We start from the raw sequence: 18,704 nt of genomic DNA, 5'->3' as shown, positions 1-18,704 counted from the left end.
TACACTGAAGTCTCACAGCAGACACGCCCCTTCAAACAGAGTGTTCAAATCAGAGGCTAAAATCAGGCTAGGAAAAATGCCTTTTATTTCTAAATTATAAAAAAATTTGATCTAAAAACATACTAACATTATAAGGGCACCCCAGGAAACATTCTAAAATAATAAAATAATCCATGCAATGGCACCTTTAAACACAACTACAACACAGTTGTCATCGTTTACACACAACGACTCAAAATTGTTCACACTTATTTTTAATGATGTGACCAAACCAACTGTACATAATACAAGTCAGTTCAGAGTCCCAAAATCAAATGTTGCACTGAATGTTGATACCAATAATGGATGGAAACAATATAAGAGGAAGAGAAGGAAGAGGATGAGTAAGAGGAGGTGAACAAGCAGGAAGAGGAAGAGGACGAGAAAGAGCAAGGTGTGGAGAATGTTATCAAGGCTGGATCTGCTTCAGGGGTTTTCCCTTTGCCTGCAGAGATGACATTGTCTGAGATGTGGAGAAACTCCTCAGGCCGGACCAACATGAAGACATGATGCTGAAGCAGAATAAATCTCTCTCACTGACATTGATTTTGCAGTTGCACAACTCTTTTTTTGGCTTTTGCAGTTGGGTCACGGCATTCGATAGGCCTACTATTCAATATTCAGTACAATACTATACTTGCTGTGGATATAGTATACAATTTATTCACCTTACTACTGTTAGTTGTCATTACTATACTTTTTTACGTAATTGCAAAATTTGTTTACTTTGTTACAATATATTTTTTTTATATTCTGTGTTCTCAGTTTTTTTATGTAGTGTCTAATGAATGATCTGTAGCTAGTCTTTATAATTTTTACTCGCTGTGTATGATCTGAGAGCATTTGATTTTGAGCACAGATACAATAGTTTTGAGGCAATAGTTTGATTTTGCCAGAAGAGTCAGAAGTTATCTGAATGTGGTTTGAAAATTTGGTTTTGCGTTTAAGGTTTTGAGAAAGTGAGTGATGGTTTCAAGAAATGTGTTTTAGCAATTCAGAAAAACCGTAAATAAAGTTTCGGCGGTCAAGGCCACACGAGGGCGCCGCTGGCACTGCGAATGATCAGGCTCCTACACTAACAATCAGTCTTGTGTGCTCTCTCGGAAACATCCATAAATTGAGTTTTCGTTTGGAAAGGTTGGGAGGAGGGTCAATGCCGGGAGCCATTTATAGACAAAAAGAGCAGGGAGAGAGAAAGAGCATAAGAAACTTGACATATCCTTTTAGTTTGTACAAACGTGCAAGTACAACCTGAAGTGCACGAACAGAAAAACGCAAAATTATAGCACCACGGTTTGGAAAGGATACCAGCACTGAGGAAAACCAGACATATGCCATTGCTATAAATAACAGTACAGAACACAGTGGTAAGTTTACTCTCTCCATACTTCCAAGATGTCAAGTTGATAAATCAATGCACAGTTTTTGCAAAACATAAAAAAGAGAGATTTGTAGGCTAAATAGCCTACAGAACAGTTTCTTTTCTCGTTATCAGTTAATTTTCTGAGGTGTGTTTATACTTTTGTGGCATACGAAAACTTTGCATAAGAAACTAAATTGACTGCTTTAGCTCATTGTTTTTTTAAATTATTATCTTGAATTGTGCATTTGAAATGATATATTTTAGTAATCAGATTGTGTTGAGGGTCGTGCGTATTCTCATTTTATGTCATTTATTTAAAATAGCATATCAAATTACACAATCCAAAGCAATAATGAACATTACAGTAGGCTAAAGTTTATTAATTATGACCTTTTACAACTGATATAGACAATCTCAAGAGCGCGCGGTGTTTTTTCCTTTAGGAAACTGAAGTGCGCACGCGGCACTTCTTCCAGTGAGCTGAGCACGCGGTAGAAACTGCAGCCAGTGTGAAGGAAACAGCTGTTTGCGTGCGTGTGTGTGTATGTGTGTGTGGTCCTGTCTTGGTAAACCCTATGGGGACAAAATGTCCCCACAAGGATGGTAATACCAGAAATCTTTGATCTTGTGGGGAGATTTTGGTCCCCGTGAGGAAAACTGCTTATAAATCACATTAGATTGTTTTTTTGAAAATGTAAAAATACAGAAAGTTTTCTGTGATGGTTGTGTTTAGGGGATAGAATTGAAAAAATATTGTCTATGGAAAGTCCCCATAAAACATGGAAACCCAAAGTGTGTGTGTGTGTGTGAGAGAGAGAGAGAGAGAGAGAGAGAGAGAGAGAGAGAGTTGAGTCGAGTCATTACTTTGGGAAGGCTGCTTTTGACCTTTTGAGACTCAGTTCATCTTGTCTTCTTGAGTGGAAGCATTTCTTCATAAATCGGCCCAGCGAACAAAAGTAATGTTTTGCTATGTTCATACTGTATTCTTCATACTGTTCAAAAAGTATATATTTTTTTCTTGGTTATGCAAGCGTTAAGGGAACATTCCATTTGATCAATATGCAAACATTATGGCAACATAAAACAATACTTTAAACGAACATCCTGTTAACATTACTGGAAGAACGTTTTTTTGTTCATAACTTAGAGAGAACCTTGACAGAAAGTTAAGTTCTGAGAACGATCACTGTTAGCTGGGGTTGCACAAGTTAAACTTTTTAACCCTTGTGCATCAATTTAAAAAAGTTACACATTAGTACATAGTGGACAAAAATGTCTGTGTCAAAAAACTGTGATAAGAATTTGAAGCTTGGGAGCACAGACTTAAGTTTGGTCTCATTTTAAAGAAGACTCTTGGCAGATTATTGCTGAAGTAAAAAAAAAATAATAATAAGTAAATCCATAATAAAGTTATAAAGGTTTTTATATAAAAAAACCTTTTCTGTTTGAATGGAACTCAATGGAGGATATACAGTGAGGAAAATAAGTATTTGAACACCCTGCTATTTTGCAAGTTCTCCCACTTAGAAATCATGGAGGGGTCTGAAATTGTCATCGTAGGTGCATGTCCACTGTGAGAGACATAATCTAAAAAAAAAAATCCAGAAATCACAATGTATGAATTTTTTTAACTATTTATTTGTATGATACAGCTGCAAATAAGTATTTGAACACCTGAGAAAATAAATGTTAATATTTGGTACAGTAGCCTTTGTTTGCAATTACAGAGTTCAAACGTTTCCTGTAGTTTTTCACCAGGTTTGCACACACTGCAGGATGGATTTTGGCCCACTCCTCCACACAGATCTTCTCTAGATCAGTCAGGTTTCTGGGCTGTCGCTGAGAAACACAGAGTTTCAGCTCCCTCCAAAGATTCTCTATTGGGTTTAGGTCTGGAGACTGGCTAGGCCACGCCAGAACCTTGATATGCTTCTTACAGAGCCACTCCTTGGTTATCCTGGCTGTGTGCTTCGGGTCATTGTCATGTTGGAAGACCCAGCCTCGACCCATCTTCAATGCTCTAACTGAGGGAAGGAGGTTGTTCCCCAAAATCTCGCAATACATGGCCCCGGTCATCCTCTCCTTAATACAGTGCAGTCGCCCTGTCCCATGTGCAGAAAAACACCCCCAAAGCATGATGCTACCACCCCCATGCTTCACAGTAGGGATGGTGTTCTTGGGATGGTACTCATCATTCTTCTTCCTCCAAACACGTTTAGTGGAATTATGACCAAAAAGTTCTATTTTGGTCTCATCGGACCACATGACTTTCTCCCATGACTCCTCTGGATCATCCAAATGGTCATTGGCAAACTTAAGACGGGCCTTGACATGTGCTGGTTTAAGCAGGGGAACCTTCCGTGCCATGCATGATTTCAAACCATGACGTCTTAGTGTATTACCAACAGTAACCTTAGAAACGGTGGTCCCAGCTCTTTTCAGGTCATTGACCAGCTCCTCCCGTGTAGTTCTGGGCTGATTTCTCACCTTTCTTAGGATCATTGAGACCCCACGAGGTGAGATCTTGCATGGAGCCCCAGTCCGAGGGAGATTGACAGTCATGTTTAGCTTCTTCCATTTTCTAATGATTGCTCCAACAGTGGACCTTTTTTCACCAAGCTGCTTGGCAATTTCCCCGTAGCCCTTTCCAGCCTTGTGGAGGTGTACAATTTTGTCTCTAGTGTCTTTGGACAGCTCTTTGGTCTTGGCCATGTTAGTAGTTGGATTCTTACTGATTGTATGGGGTGGACAGGTGTCTTTATGCAGCTAACGACCTCAAACAGGTGCATCTAATTTAGGATAATAAATGGAGTGGAGGTGGACATTTTAAAGGCAGACTAACAGGTCTTTGAGGGTCAGAATTCTAGCTGATAGACAGGTGTTCAAATACTTATTTGCAGCTGCATCATACAAATAAATAGTTAAAAAATCATATATTGTGATTTCTGGATTTTTTTTTTTAGATTATGTCTCTCACAGTGGACATGCACCTACGATGACAATTTCAGACCCCTCCATGATTTCCAAGTGGGAGAACTTGCAAAATAGCAGGGTGTTCAAATACTTATTTTCCTCACTGTATTTTAGTACGCTGAATAAACATTTGTACAGAAACAGTTCATAATTTAATAAATTGACTGTCTTCTATTCTTCAATAAATATATCTTTGTTGTTGTTTACATTTAGACTTGGAGATTATCACAAATTGTTTTATAAGATGAATACATTTTTTTTTTCTGACATTACTGTTAAAATACTGCTCATGCTAATGGTAATGATCTGGTTTGGATATATTGTACAACAGAATCCAAGTTCATATAAGTGTTACACCAATGATTATTCTATGTGTTGGTGAAATCAGATAAGATTCTTATGGTGTGCCATGAAGGTCTGTGACTATTTCTGGTGTCAACAGGTCAGGGGACATGTGCTGGATGGATAATAAAAATACTTCAGCCTCTTTTATCCATGTGATGAGGACAAGTATAAAAAGCTGAGTTCAGATTCAGAACATAAACAGATATTAATCACATGTAAACTCGCAGATTGCAATGATTTGGGAGACAGACACTTGAACTTCGTCCTAAATCGCAGTCTCCCATTTAATTTTGCAAGATAGACGTGTGCTGTTCAAGAATGTGCTGAACAAAGAGGACAAGTACTGACATAAACTTGTAACAGTTCTGTTTCTCATGGGCTTTCCCCCCTGAATTCTTCTAATTTATGCTGTTCACATACAAGTAATAATGAATGAACTGGTCTTGTGACCCGTTTTCTAAATTAATAGTCAATGAGTGCTGGTTCTTGGTGCGAAAAGGTGTCTATTCATACATGCTTGAATTCACATGTGTTCTTCAGTTCACATTCTGGCATGAATGAGTCTAAGATGCAGGCTGTTTATTTTAATGAATGTTTTGTGTTTGTTTTATGTAGAACTTTGGGCTAGTAGGGTCTAAAAGTGTAGATCACTAAAGACTTGGACAAAAGTGTAAAATTGGCTGTAACTCATACAGGTACACTCAAAAAAAGTTTAAATAAATTTGTTCTCGCACAGTATGTATGGTCTAATTCATTTTGTTATGCCTACTAAATGCAAAATATTAAAAGGATTAATATGGATTTGAACTGTTGTTGGCCTTTTACTAAACATTTGCATATTGATTTTTCTGGAATACAATAAGAAAAAAAGGAATTACGTTTACTTTAAGCATTAAGCAGAGTAGTAAATTAACTACATGTGGATGATGTTAGATTAAACCATCTCTTTAGTGTCTGATAGGATCTAGATTTATTCCTCCACTTACAGAACAGGAAATGAAAATTATTCATGTACTTAGTCCCAAAGCAGATGCAAATTAAGTAAACTTCCATTTTACGAATTTAAACTTATGGTATATGCAGCCCCATTTCCAGAAAAGTTGGGACATTTAGTAAAATCCAGTAAAATCAAGAATCTGTGATTTGTTAATTCTCTTGAACCTTTTATTTAACTGACAAAAGTACAAAGAAAAGATCTCCAAAGTTCTCACTGACCAACTTAATTGCACTTTGCAAATATAAACAAATTTTGATTTTGATGGCTGCAACACACTCCAAAAATGTTGGTGAATTTGTAATAGGTGAAGATATCATGATTGGCTATAAAAGAAGCTTCTCTGTCTTTGCAAGCGAAGTTTATGGCTCATCACTTTGTTCCAAATATCATGAGAGAATTGTCAAACAATTCAAAAATCACATTTCTCAATGTAAGATTCCAAAGAATTTATGTCTTTCACCTTCTACCATACATAATATTGTGAAAAGATTCAGGGAATCCAGAGAACTCTCAGTACATGTAGGGCAAGGCAGTAAACCTCTGTTGAATGTGCATGACCTTTGAACCCTCAGATGGCACTGCATGAGAAACCGTCACGCTACTGTGTTAAATACAGCCACATGTGCTCGGGAGTACTTTGGAAAACCATTGTCACTTAACAGTCTACATCAAGGAATGCAACTTGAATTTCTGTTACACAAGGAGAAAGCTATACATCAGTTCCCTTTCGTGGTCACTACAAGTTACGTCGTGACGACGAATGGAGTTTCGCTTAGAAAGCCTCTCACCTTCGAGAAGACAAAACAAGCCAATGGCAAGAAAATGCCATGGGTCTGCGGAATTTGCATAGCGTAAGTCCGCCCCACCTTGTGGGTATATAAGGAAGTACGCTGGCAACATGCAGATATGTTTTCGCTTCGGAGCCAAGAGTTTTCTTCACTCCCACAAGCCATTCTGAATTATCTACACTCTACGAGACGAGCAGCTCTTCAGTGTGTTGGTGCGACAGCGAGTTCCAGCGAAATCGCATTGCCTGCTGCTGATCTGTGCAGTGATCTGCCGACAGTGTGTGTGCTTCTCCCTGGGCGCTTCAGCACTCTGCTGAGCTTTTTCCTCTCTCTAAAAGAGCTGAACGTGGCACGTCTTTTTCAAGACGGCTCACCCATGTGTTTTCTGGATGTGGGTGCGTGATTCATCTGCCTAATGGTCACGAGTTCTGTTTGGCGTGTTGGGCTTAATCACGCTCGGCAGCGCTCGTGGATGAGTCATGTTTTCTTTGCGGGAACATGACCATCGCGATGTTTAGATCAAGACTCAAATGATCTCCGTGTGGGTAGAGTCCCCTCTGCCACACCCCAATTTATCTCTTCCTCGAGAGGGGATACTTTGGCAGGTGGCCAGGGTGATCTGAGGGTTATGGTTTGGCACAATAACCAACGAGACATTCCTCGGGCCACGTCCCCCTCCACATCGCAAACCGTGGAGCTTCCGTGTGTGCCTGGTTCCTCTCGGGGACCCAGTGTTTTCAGTGTAGACCTGAACTGTGCAGCCGACAAGCTCTTTTTGCTTCAGCCTCTTCCTGGAGAATGGAGACTCCATCATCAGTCGGTTCAGTTGATTTGGGAACAGTTGGGGACACACAGGTAGATCACACACACTGTCACAGACCCTGTGCAAGATCAGGGAGGACGAGGAGCAGGTCATATTGGTTGCGCCTCATTGGCCCACCTGGACCTGGTTCTCCAAACTAGTATTCCTCGCGACAGCACCTCCCTGGCCAATTCCTCTGAGGAAGGACCTCCTTTCTCAGAGACGGGGCACCCTATGGCACCCTCGTCCCGTGGGAACCTAGTCCGTGGGAAAGCACGACCTGGTCATCAGGTTCCTGAGAGGAGCGAGGAGATTGAATCCTCCTTGCCCTCCTCTCGTACCCTCTTGGGACCTCTCAGTGGTTTTAACTGCCCTGCAGAGTGCTCCCTTTGAGCCTCTGCAGTCAGTGGAGCTTAAGTTCCTGTCAATGAAGACAGCGCTCCTGGTTGCACTGGCTTCCATCAAGAGGGTAGGGGACCTGCAGGCATTTTCAGTTGACGAAGCGTGCCTGGAATTCGGGCCGGCCTACTCTCACGTGATCCTGAGGCCTGGATACATGCCCAAGGTTCCCACCACTCCCTTTCAAGACCAGTAGTCCAGTCATTTTAAGCCAAAATGGGGGTCAACCTTGAACAAATTGCAACAGAAGCAAACAAAGATTTTGTATCCTCAGTATGTCCTGAGTAAGGAAAAAAAAGCCCAGAAGAATCCCATTAGGGGAAAGTTTCGAAAATGACCCAAATATAGCCTATTCATACGCCTATTCATTCTTTTTCTTACGTGAATAGGGTAAAAAGTTTAACCTTTAGATATCACCATGAAAATTACTGAGTTGATTACTTACATCAAGACAAACAAAAAATGTATTACAAGTTTTTTGAAATTGTTTGTTAACATGGACAAACGGTGCATAATCTAATTACGTATGTGCTAATTTGCATAAATACCACAACAGATCTAAACATTGGGTATAGCCAGATGAAAATGTCTTGTTGAATCTTGTTGACATATAACAGTAAAATACTTAATGTTAAGGCCTGAATGGAACCCATTTAGGCTACCCATGAACATGAATACATAGAGTCAGGAAGAAGTACTTTAAACCAGCCGTTATTAATTTTTAAGAGATTGGGTTTGGGGCTGGGTCTGTGGGACTGTTTCTGGGGGACGAGTCTGAGGGAAGAACAGGAGACAATGGCAAGGAGAATGCAGAAGACAAAAGGTAGGCAAAATAAAAAGTGAATCCCCAGAAACAGTCCCACGGACCCAGCCCCAAACCCCATCTCTGCAATAATAATTAATAAAGGCTGGTTTCTAAAGTACTTCTTCCTGACTCTATGCATTCATGCTCATGGGTAGCCTAAATGAGTTACATTCAGACCTTAATATTAAGTATTTTACAGTTATGTGTCAACAAGATTCAGCAAGACATTTTCTCCTGGCTATACCCAATGTTTAGATCTGTTGTGGTATTTATGCAAATTAGCACATACGTAATTAAATGATGCACCGTTTGTCCATGTTAACAAACAATTTCAAAAAACTTGTAATACATTTTTTGTTTGTCTTGATGCAAGTAATCAACTCAGTAATTTTCATGGTGATATCTAAAGGTTAAAATTTTTACCCTATTCACGTAAGAAAAAGAATGAACAGGCATATGAATAGGCTATATTTGGGTCTTTTTCGAAACTTTCCCCTAATGGGATTCTTCTGGGCTTTTTTTTCCTTACTCAGGACATATTGAGGATACAAAATCAGTTGAGTTTGCTTCTGTTACAATTTGTTCAACCTTTTTTCATAAAATGACTGGACTACAGGTGGTGAACCTGCAAGCGCTGCCCTGGGAGGAGGCAGACCCAGCCCTGGCACTGCTCTGTCCAGTACGTGCCCTCCGTGCTTACGTAGACAGAACGCAGTGTTTCAGGACCTCAGACCAGCTCTTTGTCTGTTTTGGTGGGAAGCTGAAGGGAAAGGCTCTCTCCAAGCAAGGTTGTCTCACTGGATAGTGGACGCCATTGCTTTGGCATACCAGCAGCAAGGTCGACCATGCCCCCTTGGTGTGAAGGCACACTCCACCCGGAGCGTGGCTTCCTCTTGGGCTCTAGCGCATGGCGCCTCGCTAACAGACATCTGCAGAGCTGCAGGCAGGGCGACACCTAACACATTCGTGAGATTCTACAATCTCCGAATGGAGCCAATATCCTCTCATGTACTCGCTTCAACCAGCCGGAAACTAGGATCTGCTCAAGTGTCTTCGCTTGCTCGCCATTCCACTCTGCGGACTGGATATGTGCGATATTTCCTCAGGTGAGCCTCCCCGAGAAGCCCTGAGTTCCTCCAGCACTGTTGACGTCAACGCCAGAGTTATGCCACCGGCAGCTTTCACGTTGGCGAGGTGCCACCATGTGCATGGTTCCCCCCACTTGTCGTAGTGACCTCCACATGACTTGTGTATTTCCACTGTAAGCCTCTCTGAGCATGTGTCTTTCCCTTGGCAAGCCACCTTGCCACCCCTGGGGTTGAAACATTCCACCCCAGTGTTCTCCATATGCAGCCCGCTAGCGGGTCATATGTGTATTATGTAAGAACCCCCCCTTCAGGCAGGCAATAATTGCATATTTCCACTGAGATATGCTTCCCAGTGTACCTTGGTATTCCTGTGTTAAGTAGGAGTCCTTCGTCCGTGCCAGTATCACGACAGGGAGCTCAGACTTACGCAGGGCACTGGAAGACAGCCGAGGTGGCGTGATTAGACTGGGGACCCGATTCGTCGTCACGACGTAACTCGTAGTGACCACGAAAGGGAACGTCTCGGTTACGTACGTAACGTGACGTTACGTCTCCCTGCCACTTCTGCTGTACCGCTGGAACGCCGGAGTTCAGTCTCGGCTCCTCAGCGAGAAAACATATCTGCATGTTACTTCCTTAAATACCCTCGAGGTGGGGCGGAGTTACACTATGCAAATTCCCCAGATCCATGGCATTTTCTTGCCATTGGCTTGTTTTGTATTCTCGAAGGTGAGAGGCTCTCTAAGCGAAACCCCATTCGTCGTTACGATGTAACGTCTCCGTTCCCTACTCAGGGAACGAGGGTAACATACGTAACCGAGACGTTCTTTGCAGAGATGCTGCCGAGTTCTCTTGGCCCAAGCTCATCTCAGATGGTCTTAAACACAGTGGAAATGTGTGCTGTGGTCAGATGAGTCCATGCTTCAGCTTGTTTTTGGGAAAAACAGATATCAAGTTCTCAGTCCCAGAGATAAAAGGGACCATCCAAACTTTCATCAGCAACAGGTACAAAAGAAAACATCTGACATGGTTTGGAAGTGCATCAGTGCAAATGTCATGGGTGACTTGCATGTGTGTGAAGGTACAACTGATGTGGAGGAATATATTAGGATTGTACAGAGACATAAACTGCCTTCAGGGTGACATCCTGGGAAGCAAGACAATGCCAGGCCTCATTCTGCACATGCTAAAATGGAGGGATTTCTAGACACTCTACACTGTAGAGTGGATGTGCCTGACTGCCTGCCTGCAGTCCAGATCTGTTTCTTATTGAAAATCTATGGCCCATCATAAAAAGGATAATCAGACAACGACGAACACAGACTGTTGAGCAGCTGACCTGTATCAGGAGAGATTGGGAAAAAATTCCATGCAACAATCAGTATTCTCAGTTACCAAATGATTTAAAAGTGCAATTAAAATGAAAGGTGATGTGACAGTTAAATAAAGGTTAAAGAGAATGAGATAATGATTTTATTACATTTTACAAAAATGAAACTTTTCTGGAAATGGGGTTGAAATGAAAGTAGTGTTCAAATGTCGAACACTTAAGGTCCTGTTCTTAATGTACAGTATTGAATTGTTGTATTCAAATCATGTGAACTCGTGAAATCATGTGGTTTGTTTCATTCTCCAGTGCAATGGCTCCGTCACTCTCGCAGGCCTACAGGAGGCGCTGGTGGATGGCTGTCACGTCAATCATAGAAAACCTGCTCTTCTCTGCCGTATTGTTGGGTTGGGGTTCCCTTCTTATCATGCTGAAGAACGAGGGCTTCTACTCACACCTGTGTTCAGGTACATGATTAGAACACATACACACTGACAGGCAAAGTCTTACTCTGAGTTGTTGCTAGCAGGCATAGGAAACAGCAACATGCAGAGCTTTAAAATATTTGACTGTCTATTTCTTCCTCTGATACTATTAGAAAATGTCACAGAGAGTCACACTAACGCGAGTTTGACGGAGCGGCCGGTTTGGCTGAGCTGTATTGAACAGGAGGAGATTCTGAATCTGGGCTTTACGATTGGCTCGTTCATCATCAGTGCAGCCACTCTGCCACTAGGTGTCCTGATGGACAAGTTTGGGCCACGTCCAATCAGATTGTTTGGCAGGTGAGAGACATACAGCTATCAGTATAAAACTTGAAAAGTTCCTCAAAACCAATGCTGAATGTTGGCTTGACTTTAAGTTTGAAGGCGTTCATCTGCAGCGCGTCTGCTGCATGTGAACATGAAATTATATGTATGAATATCCATCACTATCCATCAATCTTGCCCTGTAACCCACATCATGGTAATTTCCAGTGTTGTGCAAGTTACTTCCAAACTGTAATACATTATACATTACTTGTTACTGTTATTAAAAAGTAATTCTTTACCTTACAATATTACTGTTTCAGAATTGTAATGCATTACATTACTCCTGTATTACTTTTGAGTTACTTTAACCAAAATAACTACAGAAGTAGAACTTAACATTCTAAAATGACTAGGGCTGTAAAGATATGCGATATGAAACCGTGACACTCAGATTCATGAATCTGAGTGTCGCGGTTTCATGAATCACGACACACCCCACACGTCCAGATCCAAAGCTACCACATCTTTAAATTACTATTAGTATTATTTGAAATTAACATTATAAAATACGTAGACCTACACCACAAAACTAGTTGAGAATAAATTATTTAAAATTGGGCAATTCCAGCGTTATGGACGTGACATTTGCAGTAAAAACTTGAAATATAAATTATCAGAAAATGCATTTAATACCAATATATTGAAACGTCTGTTTATACATCCATAGGCTACTCCCTTAATAAATGAGTCCAGACATTAGAAAAATATACACACATGCATTTTATATTTAATATGAGGGAAATAGCGTGACACAAAAAATCTTTAACTTTTAGGTAGGTTATAGCAAAATATTTTTTAGTAATTCTGTGAATTAGGCTACACTAAGCAAACCAAAAGTAGGCCTAATACTACCCACTGGATGAAGAAGGGTTGGCTCTCCACAGAACATAATATATTCATTTTATTTTGTTTTATTTTATTTTATTTTTCGTGTTCGCATTTATGAGGAAAAAACGATGTTACGGTCGTGTCAGTTCTCCGTAACGGACGCGACCGCTCTGAAAGCGGCACTATAAAGACTGCTTAAGCTTTCACATAGACCTCAAACAGAAAGCACAAAGCCTTTCTTTAAAGTGAATTTCGTTTTGTATTAATTGTATCTTAATTTTAATCAATGATTCATCTACCAATTGCCTGGATTTAATAAGTAAGAAGTAAATATAAGTAGACAAGAGATAACCAGGACACGGAGGCGCGGGCGTCTCATAACTGAACCGAAACTCAGCGTCTACTTGCCTCACAGTCAGACATGTCTACTTTTAAACAGAACAATTCAAAACGAAAGAAAACAGACTGCTCTCTGGTTAGAAAGAAAACACAGAAGAACAAACAGAGTAATGTGCATACGTCCATCCCGCGAATGTACAGTCTTCTTCTACCATATTCTCCCATTAACCGCTTTTCCACTGGCCAGCGCGAGCACAGAGACCGAAATCATGATCGCGGCACTCCTGTAAAACCTGCCCTAAACACGCTTTTACTGGACTATGTCACACAATACAAAGGTACACCAGCAAGAGGGAGATGAATGAAATCAATATATCAGAAGCTGTCATTTAGTCATTATTTACAAACTTGGACACCACACGCACGCGGCTATTGACTGACCACGAACAGGTAATAACTTATCTGTTAACTGACCACGAACAGGCATTTTTCATTCGTTAATGTCTCGCGGTCTGGCTGTATTTATTTTTTTATTTTTTTATTTTTTTTGAACAATTAAATTTTGGGCTAAAAGTGTGTTGTAACGCATGCGTTACTGAACATGTACCGAGTAAAATATTACTGAAAATTGATTAGTAATGCCTTACACTACTGCGTTACAACAAAAAGTAATAAGTTACTGTAATACATTACTTTTTTAACGCATTACTACCAACACTGGTAATTTCCTCCAATTCTCTGTTTTTATGACTCTTGTAGTTCATGTTTTGCATTCTCCATGGCTTTGATTGCAGTCGCATCTTATGATACAAAAGGTCAGTATGTAGTAATGCTTATTTATGCTTATTTTATTGTTAAATGAACATTCAGAACCAATATATATATATATTTATTGCTTAATAATTTCACAGGTCTATAATTAGTGATTCTGTATTTTTAATGTTTTATAAGTAATATAAGCATTGTTTCTGTTTTCCCTCAGTGTTATCAGCTCTCATATTTATTGCTGTCTCCATGAATGGGTTTGGAGGAATCTGTCTAACCTTCACTTCACTAACAGTAAGACACATTCACACATGTTCACATAGGTAAAAAAAACAAAACACAATAGACTGACTAAATAGACACAAAACAGACTGATTTACAGCAATCTTACATCAATTCAGTTATTATACTGTATATACCCAAGAAAACTATTGTAATGATAACTATGCAAAGTTGCCATTCGAGCTGTTCTATATTCTGAGGCCGAGTCTGAATGTGTTTGGGTACATTATTATATCATGAACACTGTTTGTTAGTGGGTGGTGATCATGTTGACACTTGACTCTGTATTGGTGTTTAAATGTGTATATGTGTCTTTAAACACAACCGGTCAAAAGTTTAGAATAATTAAGACTTTTTAATGTTCTTGAAAGAAGTCTCTTATGCTCAACAAGCCTGCATTTAAAAAAAAATGAAAAATACAGTAAAAAACAGCAATATTGTGAAAAACTGTATTATTACAATTTAAAAGAATGTTTTATATTTTAATATATTAATGTATTCAGCAAATCTGAATTTTCAGCATCATTACTCCAGTCTTCAGTGTCACACGGTCCTTCAGATCTAATATTCTGATCTGGTCTTAAGAAACATTTCCTATTATTATCAATGTTGAAATCAGTTTTACTGCTTAATTATTTTGTGTGTAAACTCTTATAATTTTTTTCAGGATTCTCTGATGAATAGAAAGTTAAAAAGAACAGCATTTATTTGAAATATAATGTTTAATAAAATAAATAAAATTTAATTTTGAGTGTCTTTACTTTAACTTTTGATCTATTTAATGCATCCTTGCTGAATAAAAGTATTAATTTCTTAAAAAAAAGAAAAACTTGCCACAAACTTTTAAATGGTAATCAGTTCACAAAAAATATTAAGCAGCTGTTATTAACTGATTGATAATAATAAGAAATCTTTATTGAGCAGCAAATCAGCATATTAGAATAGTTTCTAAAGGATCATGTGACACTGAAGACTGGAGAATAAATTACATTTTAAAATATTGTTAGATACAAAAAGTTTTTAAATTGTAATATTTTACAATATTGCTCTTTTACGGTCAAATAATCAAAAAATAACTGGTGAGCATAAGAGACTTGTGTAAGCTGAAATGTAAGTATGAAGCTTTTTGACTACACTTACTTTAATCAATACTTCTCCTCATTACACACTATCAAAACACATGTTTGTTGTACTTCTTGATCTGCATTTCTTTTGCTGATCCCTTCAGTGCTGCACATGTTTTCCATCCCCTCACTCTACATTTCGGCATGCTGGTCAGCCAATCACAGCACAGATCCGACTTCACGCCCTCAACTCCGCCATGCCCACCTTCTCTCAACACATTAACAACCACTGTCCTTGCTTTCTCTCACGCGCTTGTGTCCCCCTTGTTTTTACCATACCAAAAACAACTGTGCAAAACAAATCTTCCGTAACCTACCATATATACATGGACCAGACATTTATTATTAGAATGAATCTAGATTACATTTCGTAATTCACTTCATGTATGTGGGTATTTGTTTCCATTTTACTTCCATATAATATAATGTAGTTCTGAGTACAACAGCATATTCAACAAGCCAAAATGTATGACGGGAATTGATTTGAGACTGAAAAGTTTGTTTCTTGGTAGCTTTGTAAAACTGTGTGTGTGACTTGTAAATGTGCCAGATTATTTGGCAATTAGATCATTTTGTCTTATAGACATGCAAACATTGCCACAATGTTCCCTTCTAGTTTATCAACCTCACTGAACTTCCACCCACCTCTCTCTGTCCCATATCCTCTCTCTCTGTGATCTTTGTGAATTTACTGCTGGCATGTCCTGGCTGTCAAATTTCATAGTTTCATAATGGCACACACACGCACAGACAGACACACAGACAGACACACAGACAGACACACACACACACACACACACACACACACACACACACACACACACACACACACACACACACACACACACACACACACACACACACACACAGAGAGAGAGAGAGAGAGAGAGAGAGAGAGAGTCAGATACTCCTATTCAAACTGAGACAAACACAAACAAGTGGCATGGCAAGAGGCTGTCAATGAGAAACAGTTAATTACCAGCTTTTAAAAATAACCCTACTGTTTTAGCGTATAAATAGTCAGTAGAAATGAAATACTTACAGGAAGCTGACATGTCCTTCAGTATGGCATGCTACTGTATACTCCATCTGAAACTAATTAAACAGCACTTTGCTACTTTGTTTCTATTATACATTCAGATTTTATGACCTCATATTAATTGAACATGATTCAGGTCTTTATCTAAGTTCAATTCAGGATGTGTGTGTGTGTGTGTGTGTGTGTGTGTGTGTGTGTGTGTGTGTGTATGTGTGTGTGTGTGTGTGTGTGTGTGTGTGTTTATCTGATTGGCGTGTTAGAGCGTTGTTGGCACAGCAGCACAGGAATAAAATTTAGGTCAGCATTTTATTATGGCTGTTGCTACCTGTGCTTCATAATACCCACACATTTATTATGATATACTAAGTGAATCAAATAAATCAGGGAACTTTTGATTTAAATTTGGAAAGAAAGATGGGCAGAATGGTTGATAAATAACAAATGACTGCAGCACGCTTGGAAACATTTATGCCATATCTTTCATTAAATCACTCTTGTAATTGTGTACACATTTATTTATTCATATTAAATAATTTTAATAATAATAATAATAAATACATAAAATAATCTGATAAAATAAAATAAAATTGTGTTTTATAATATATAATTATATTTACCATTTATATATAACTATTAAATAAATAAAATAATAAAAATGTATTTATGTGTTTGTTTGTTTATTTAATGTACCACACATAATTATATATTAAATATAATTATATATAATCAATATATTTAAATAATAATAAATAAATTGCATAGCATATCAATTATTTATTTTTTATGTACAAATCATCATCAAACTTTTATTTCTACTTGTATCTTGTGTCTACTTGTATAAGCAGTAGCAAACACCCACATAAACAGTGGAAATCTTGAGATGCACAGAGAGGTGCTGTTAGTCTTCACATGTTGTGTAGATAAACGCTATTTCAAATTTCTAGCTCATAATGCTCTCTAGTGGCAACAGACAAACACTACAGTTTGAATGCATATATTAGTACATTCATTTATGATTCTCTCTCCTTGATTGATTTCCCCAGTTGCCGAATATGTTTGGAAATGTGCGCTCTACGATTCTTTCTCTCATGATTGGCTCCTATGCCTCCTCTGCTGTCACCTTCCCAGGAGTCAAGGTAATGCACAAACAACACTTGAACAGCAGAAATGCAAAGCTTTTAGAGATTATGCTCAAAGACTTTTCTCCTGCAACACAGCATTTGAACCAGCATGTCTTGTCCTTTAGCTGATCTATGATGTGGGCGTATCATTTTCTGTGATCTTCTGGATGTGGGCAGGGTTCGCCTGCTTCGTCTTCCTCAACTGCTTTATTAATTGGCCGGGAGAATCTTTTCCTTCCCCTGAGGACATCAGATACATGTCAGTACTTGTCTAATACATACACTATATGCCTAATGCCCAAAAATATGCAGACATCTAAACACCACACCTATGTGTTACTTTAACAGTTTAATTGGTTACACTTTATTTGACAGCACTTACGTGTACTTACAGTGTAGTTACCCTAGAGTCAAAGCAAAATGTATTCAGACACCTTCAACAATTCTCACATTATCACAGTTTATACGCTATAGTTTAAAAAATGGTAATAAAATATGACAAGAACTCAGAGTTATAAAATCAGTTGATATTTCACTGGTTTTGGCCATCGTTCTGTTAGACTGTCTCACAAATGAATTAGGTTGAATAGCTGTCAGCTGTTAAATTTAACTACACAATTAGATAATACCAATTTAGGTCAACCAATTACCAAGCAATGCTTCATTTTGTTCAGTCTGTGGTGTAAAAAGGTCGCATTCACAATTAAAGAAAAGACACTTAAGCAAAACATGGTCAGGTCTAAAGGCCCTTGCACACTGAGTCCGAAATTCGCATCCGAAATTTTCGCACGTTAAAAAATAAATACGACCTCACGTTATGTCAATCACGCTTACACACTGCCTCCGAAACTTTCGTCCGCCATAAAAAAATCCGGATCAGGTTCGATTTTCTGCGTTTTTCGCATCCGTAGCAAGCATTTTGAATGTTGTTTTGACAATTCAAGCCACCGAATCACGAATACGAAAAAACGCATACGAAAATTTCAGACTTAAGGCCCTTGCACACTGAGTCCGAAATTCGCATACGAAATTTTCGCACGTTAAAAAATAAATACGACCTCACGTTATGTCAATCACACTTACACACTGCCTCCGAAACTTTCGTTAGTCAAAAAAAAATTCGGATCAGGTTCGATTTTCTGCGTTTTTCGCATCCGTAGCAAGCATTTTGAATGTTGTTTTGACAATTCAGAGCCACCGAATCACGAATACGAAAAAACGCATGTGAAAATTTCGTATCAGTGTGCAAGGACCTTCAGTTGTGGACTCAGGGCTTTAAAGGTAACGTGAGACCTCATAACGTGAGGTCGTATTTATTTTTTAACGTGCGAAAATTTCGGATGCGAATTTCGGACTCAGTGTGCAAGGGCCTTAAGTGTCTGAATAATTTTTGGTCCCAAATCTTTATACATTTTACTGGTAGTCCACTGTATGAAGAATTTTTTGGGTATAATATGTCAGAGTTTAC

The 18,704-nt window shown here is 39.0% G+C and overlaps 1 protein-coding gene across 4 annotated transcripts in view; it reads left to right on the top strand.

Moving 5' to 3' along the window:
• Positions 1-1,123: 1,123 nt before the first annotated feature.
• Positions 1,124-18,704, top strand: part of slc43a1b (solute carrier family 43 member 1b) — a 23,628-nt gene continuing 6,047 nt past the window's right edge. Inside the window, exons 1-7 of one of the 4 annotated variants that reach the window (XR_014605131.1) lie at positions 1,124-1,406; positions 11,236-11,393; positions 11,525-11,711; positions 13,665-13,720; positions 13,888-13,964; positions 17,159-17,251; positions 17,362-17,495. Coding sequence is in view for 2 of the 4 variants with exons in the window: in XM_084107059.1 (XP_083963185.1) it covers positions 11,240-11,393; positions 11,525-11,711; positions 13,665-13,720; positions 13,888-13,964; positions 17,159-17,251; positions 17,362-17,495 (701 nt within the window). In the remaining 2 variants the exon portion in view is untranslated. Of the gene's footprint in view, positions 1,407-11,235; positions 11,394-11,524; positions 11,712-13,293; positions 13,356-13,664; positions 13,721-13,887; positions 13,965-17,158; positions 17,252-17,361; positions 17,496-18,704 lie in introns of those variants that run through there. The other 3 variants (XM_084107059.1, XR_014605132.1, XM_084107060.1) reach the window with 3 other exon arrangements.

This window comes from Abramis brama (genome assembly GCF_963993115.1).
Source record: "Abramis brama genome assembly, chromosome: 2".
In the NCBI taxonomy this organism is placed as follows: domain Eukaryota; kingdom Metazoa; phylum Chordata; class Actinopteri; order Cypriniformes; family Leuciscidae; genus Abramis; species Abramis brama.
The sequence above is the reverse complement of the archived record's forward strand: the minus strand, read 5'-3'. Positions and strand labels throughout refer to the sequence as shown.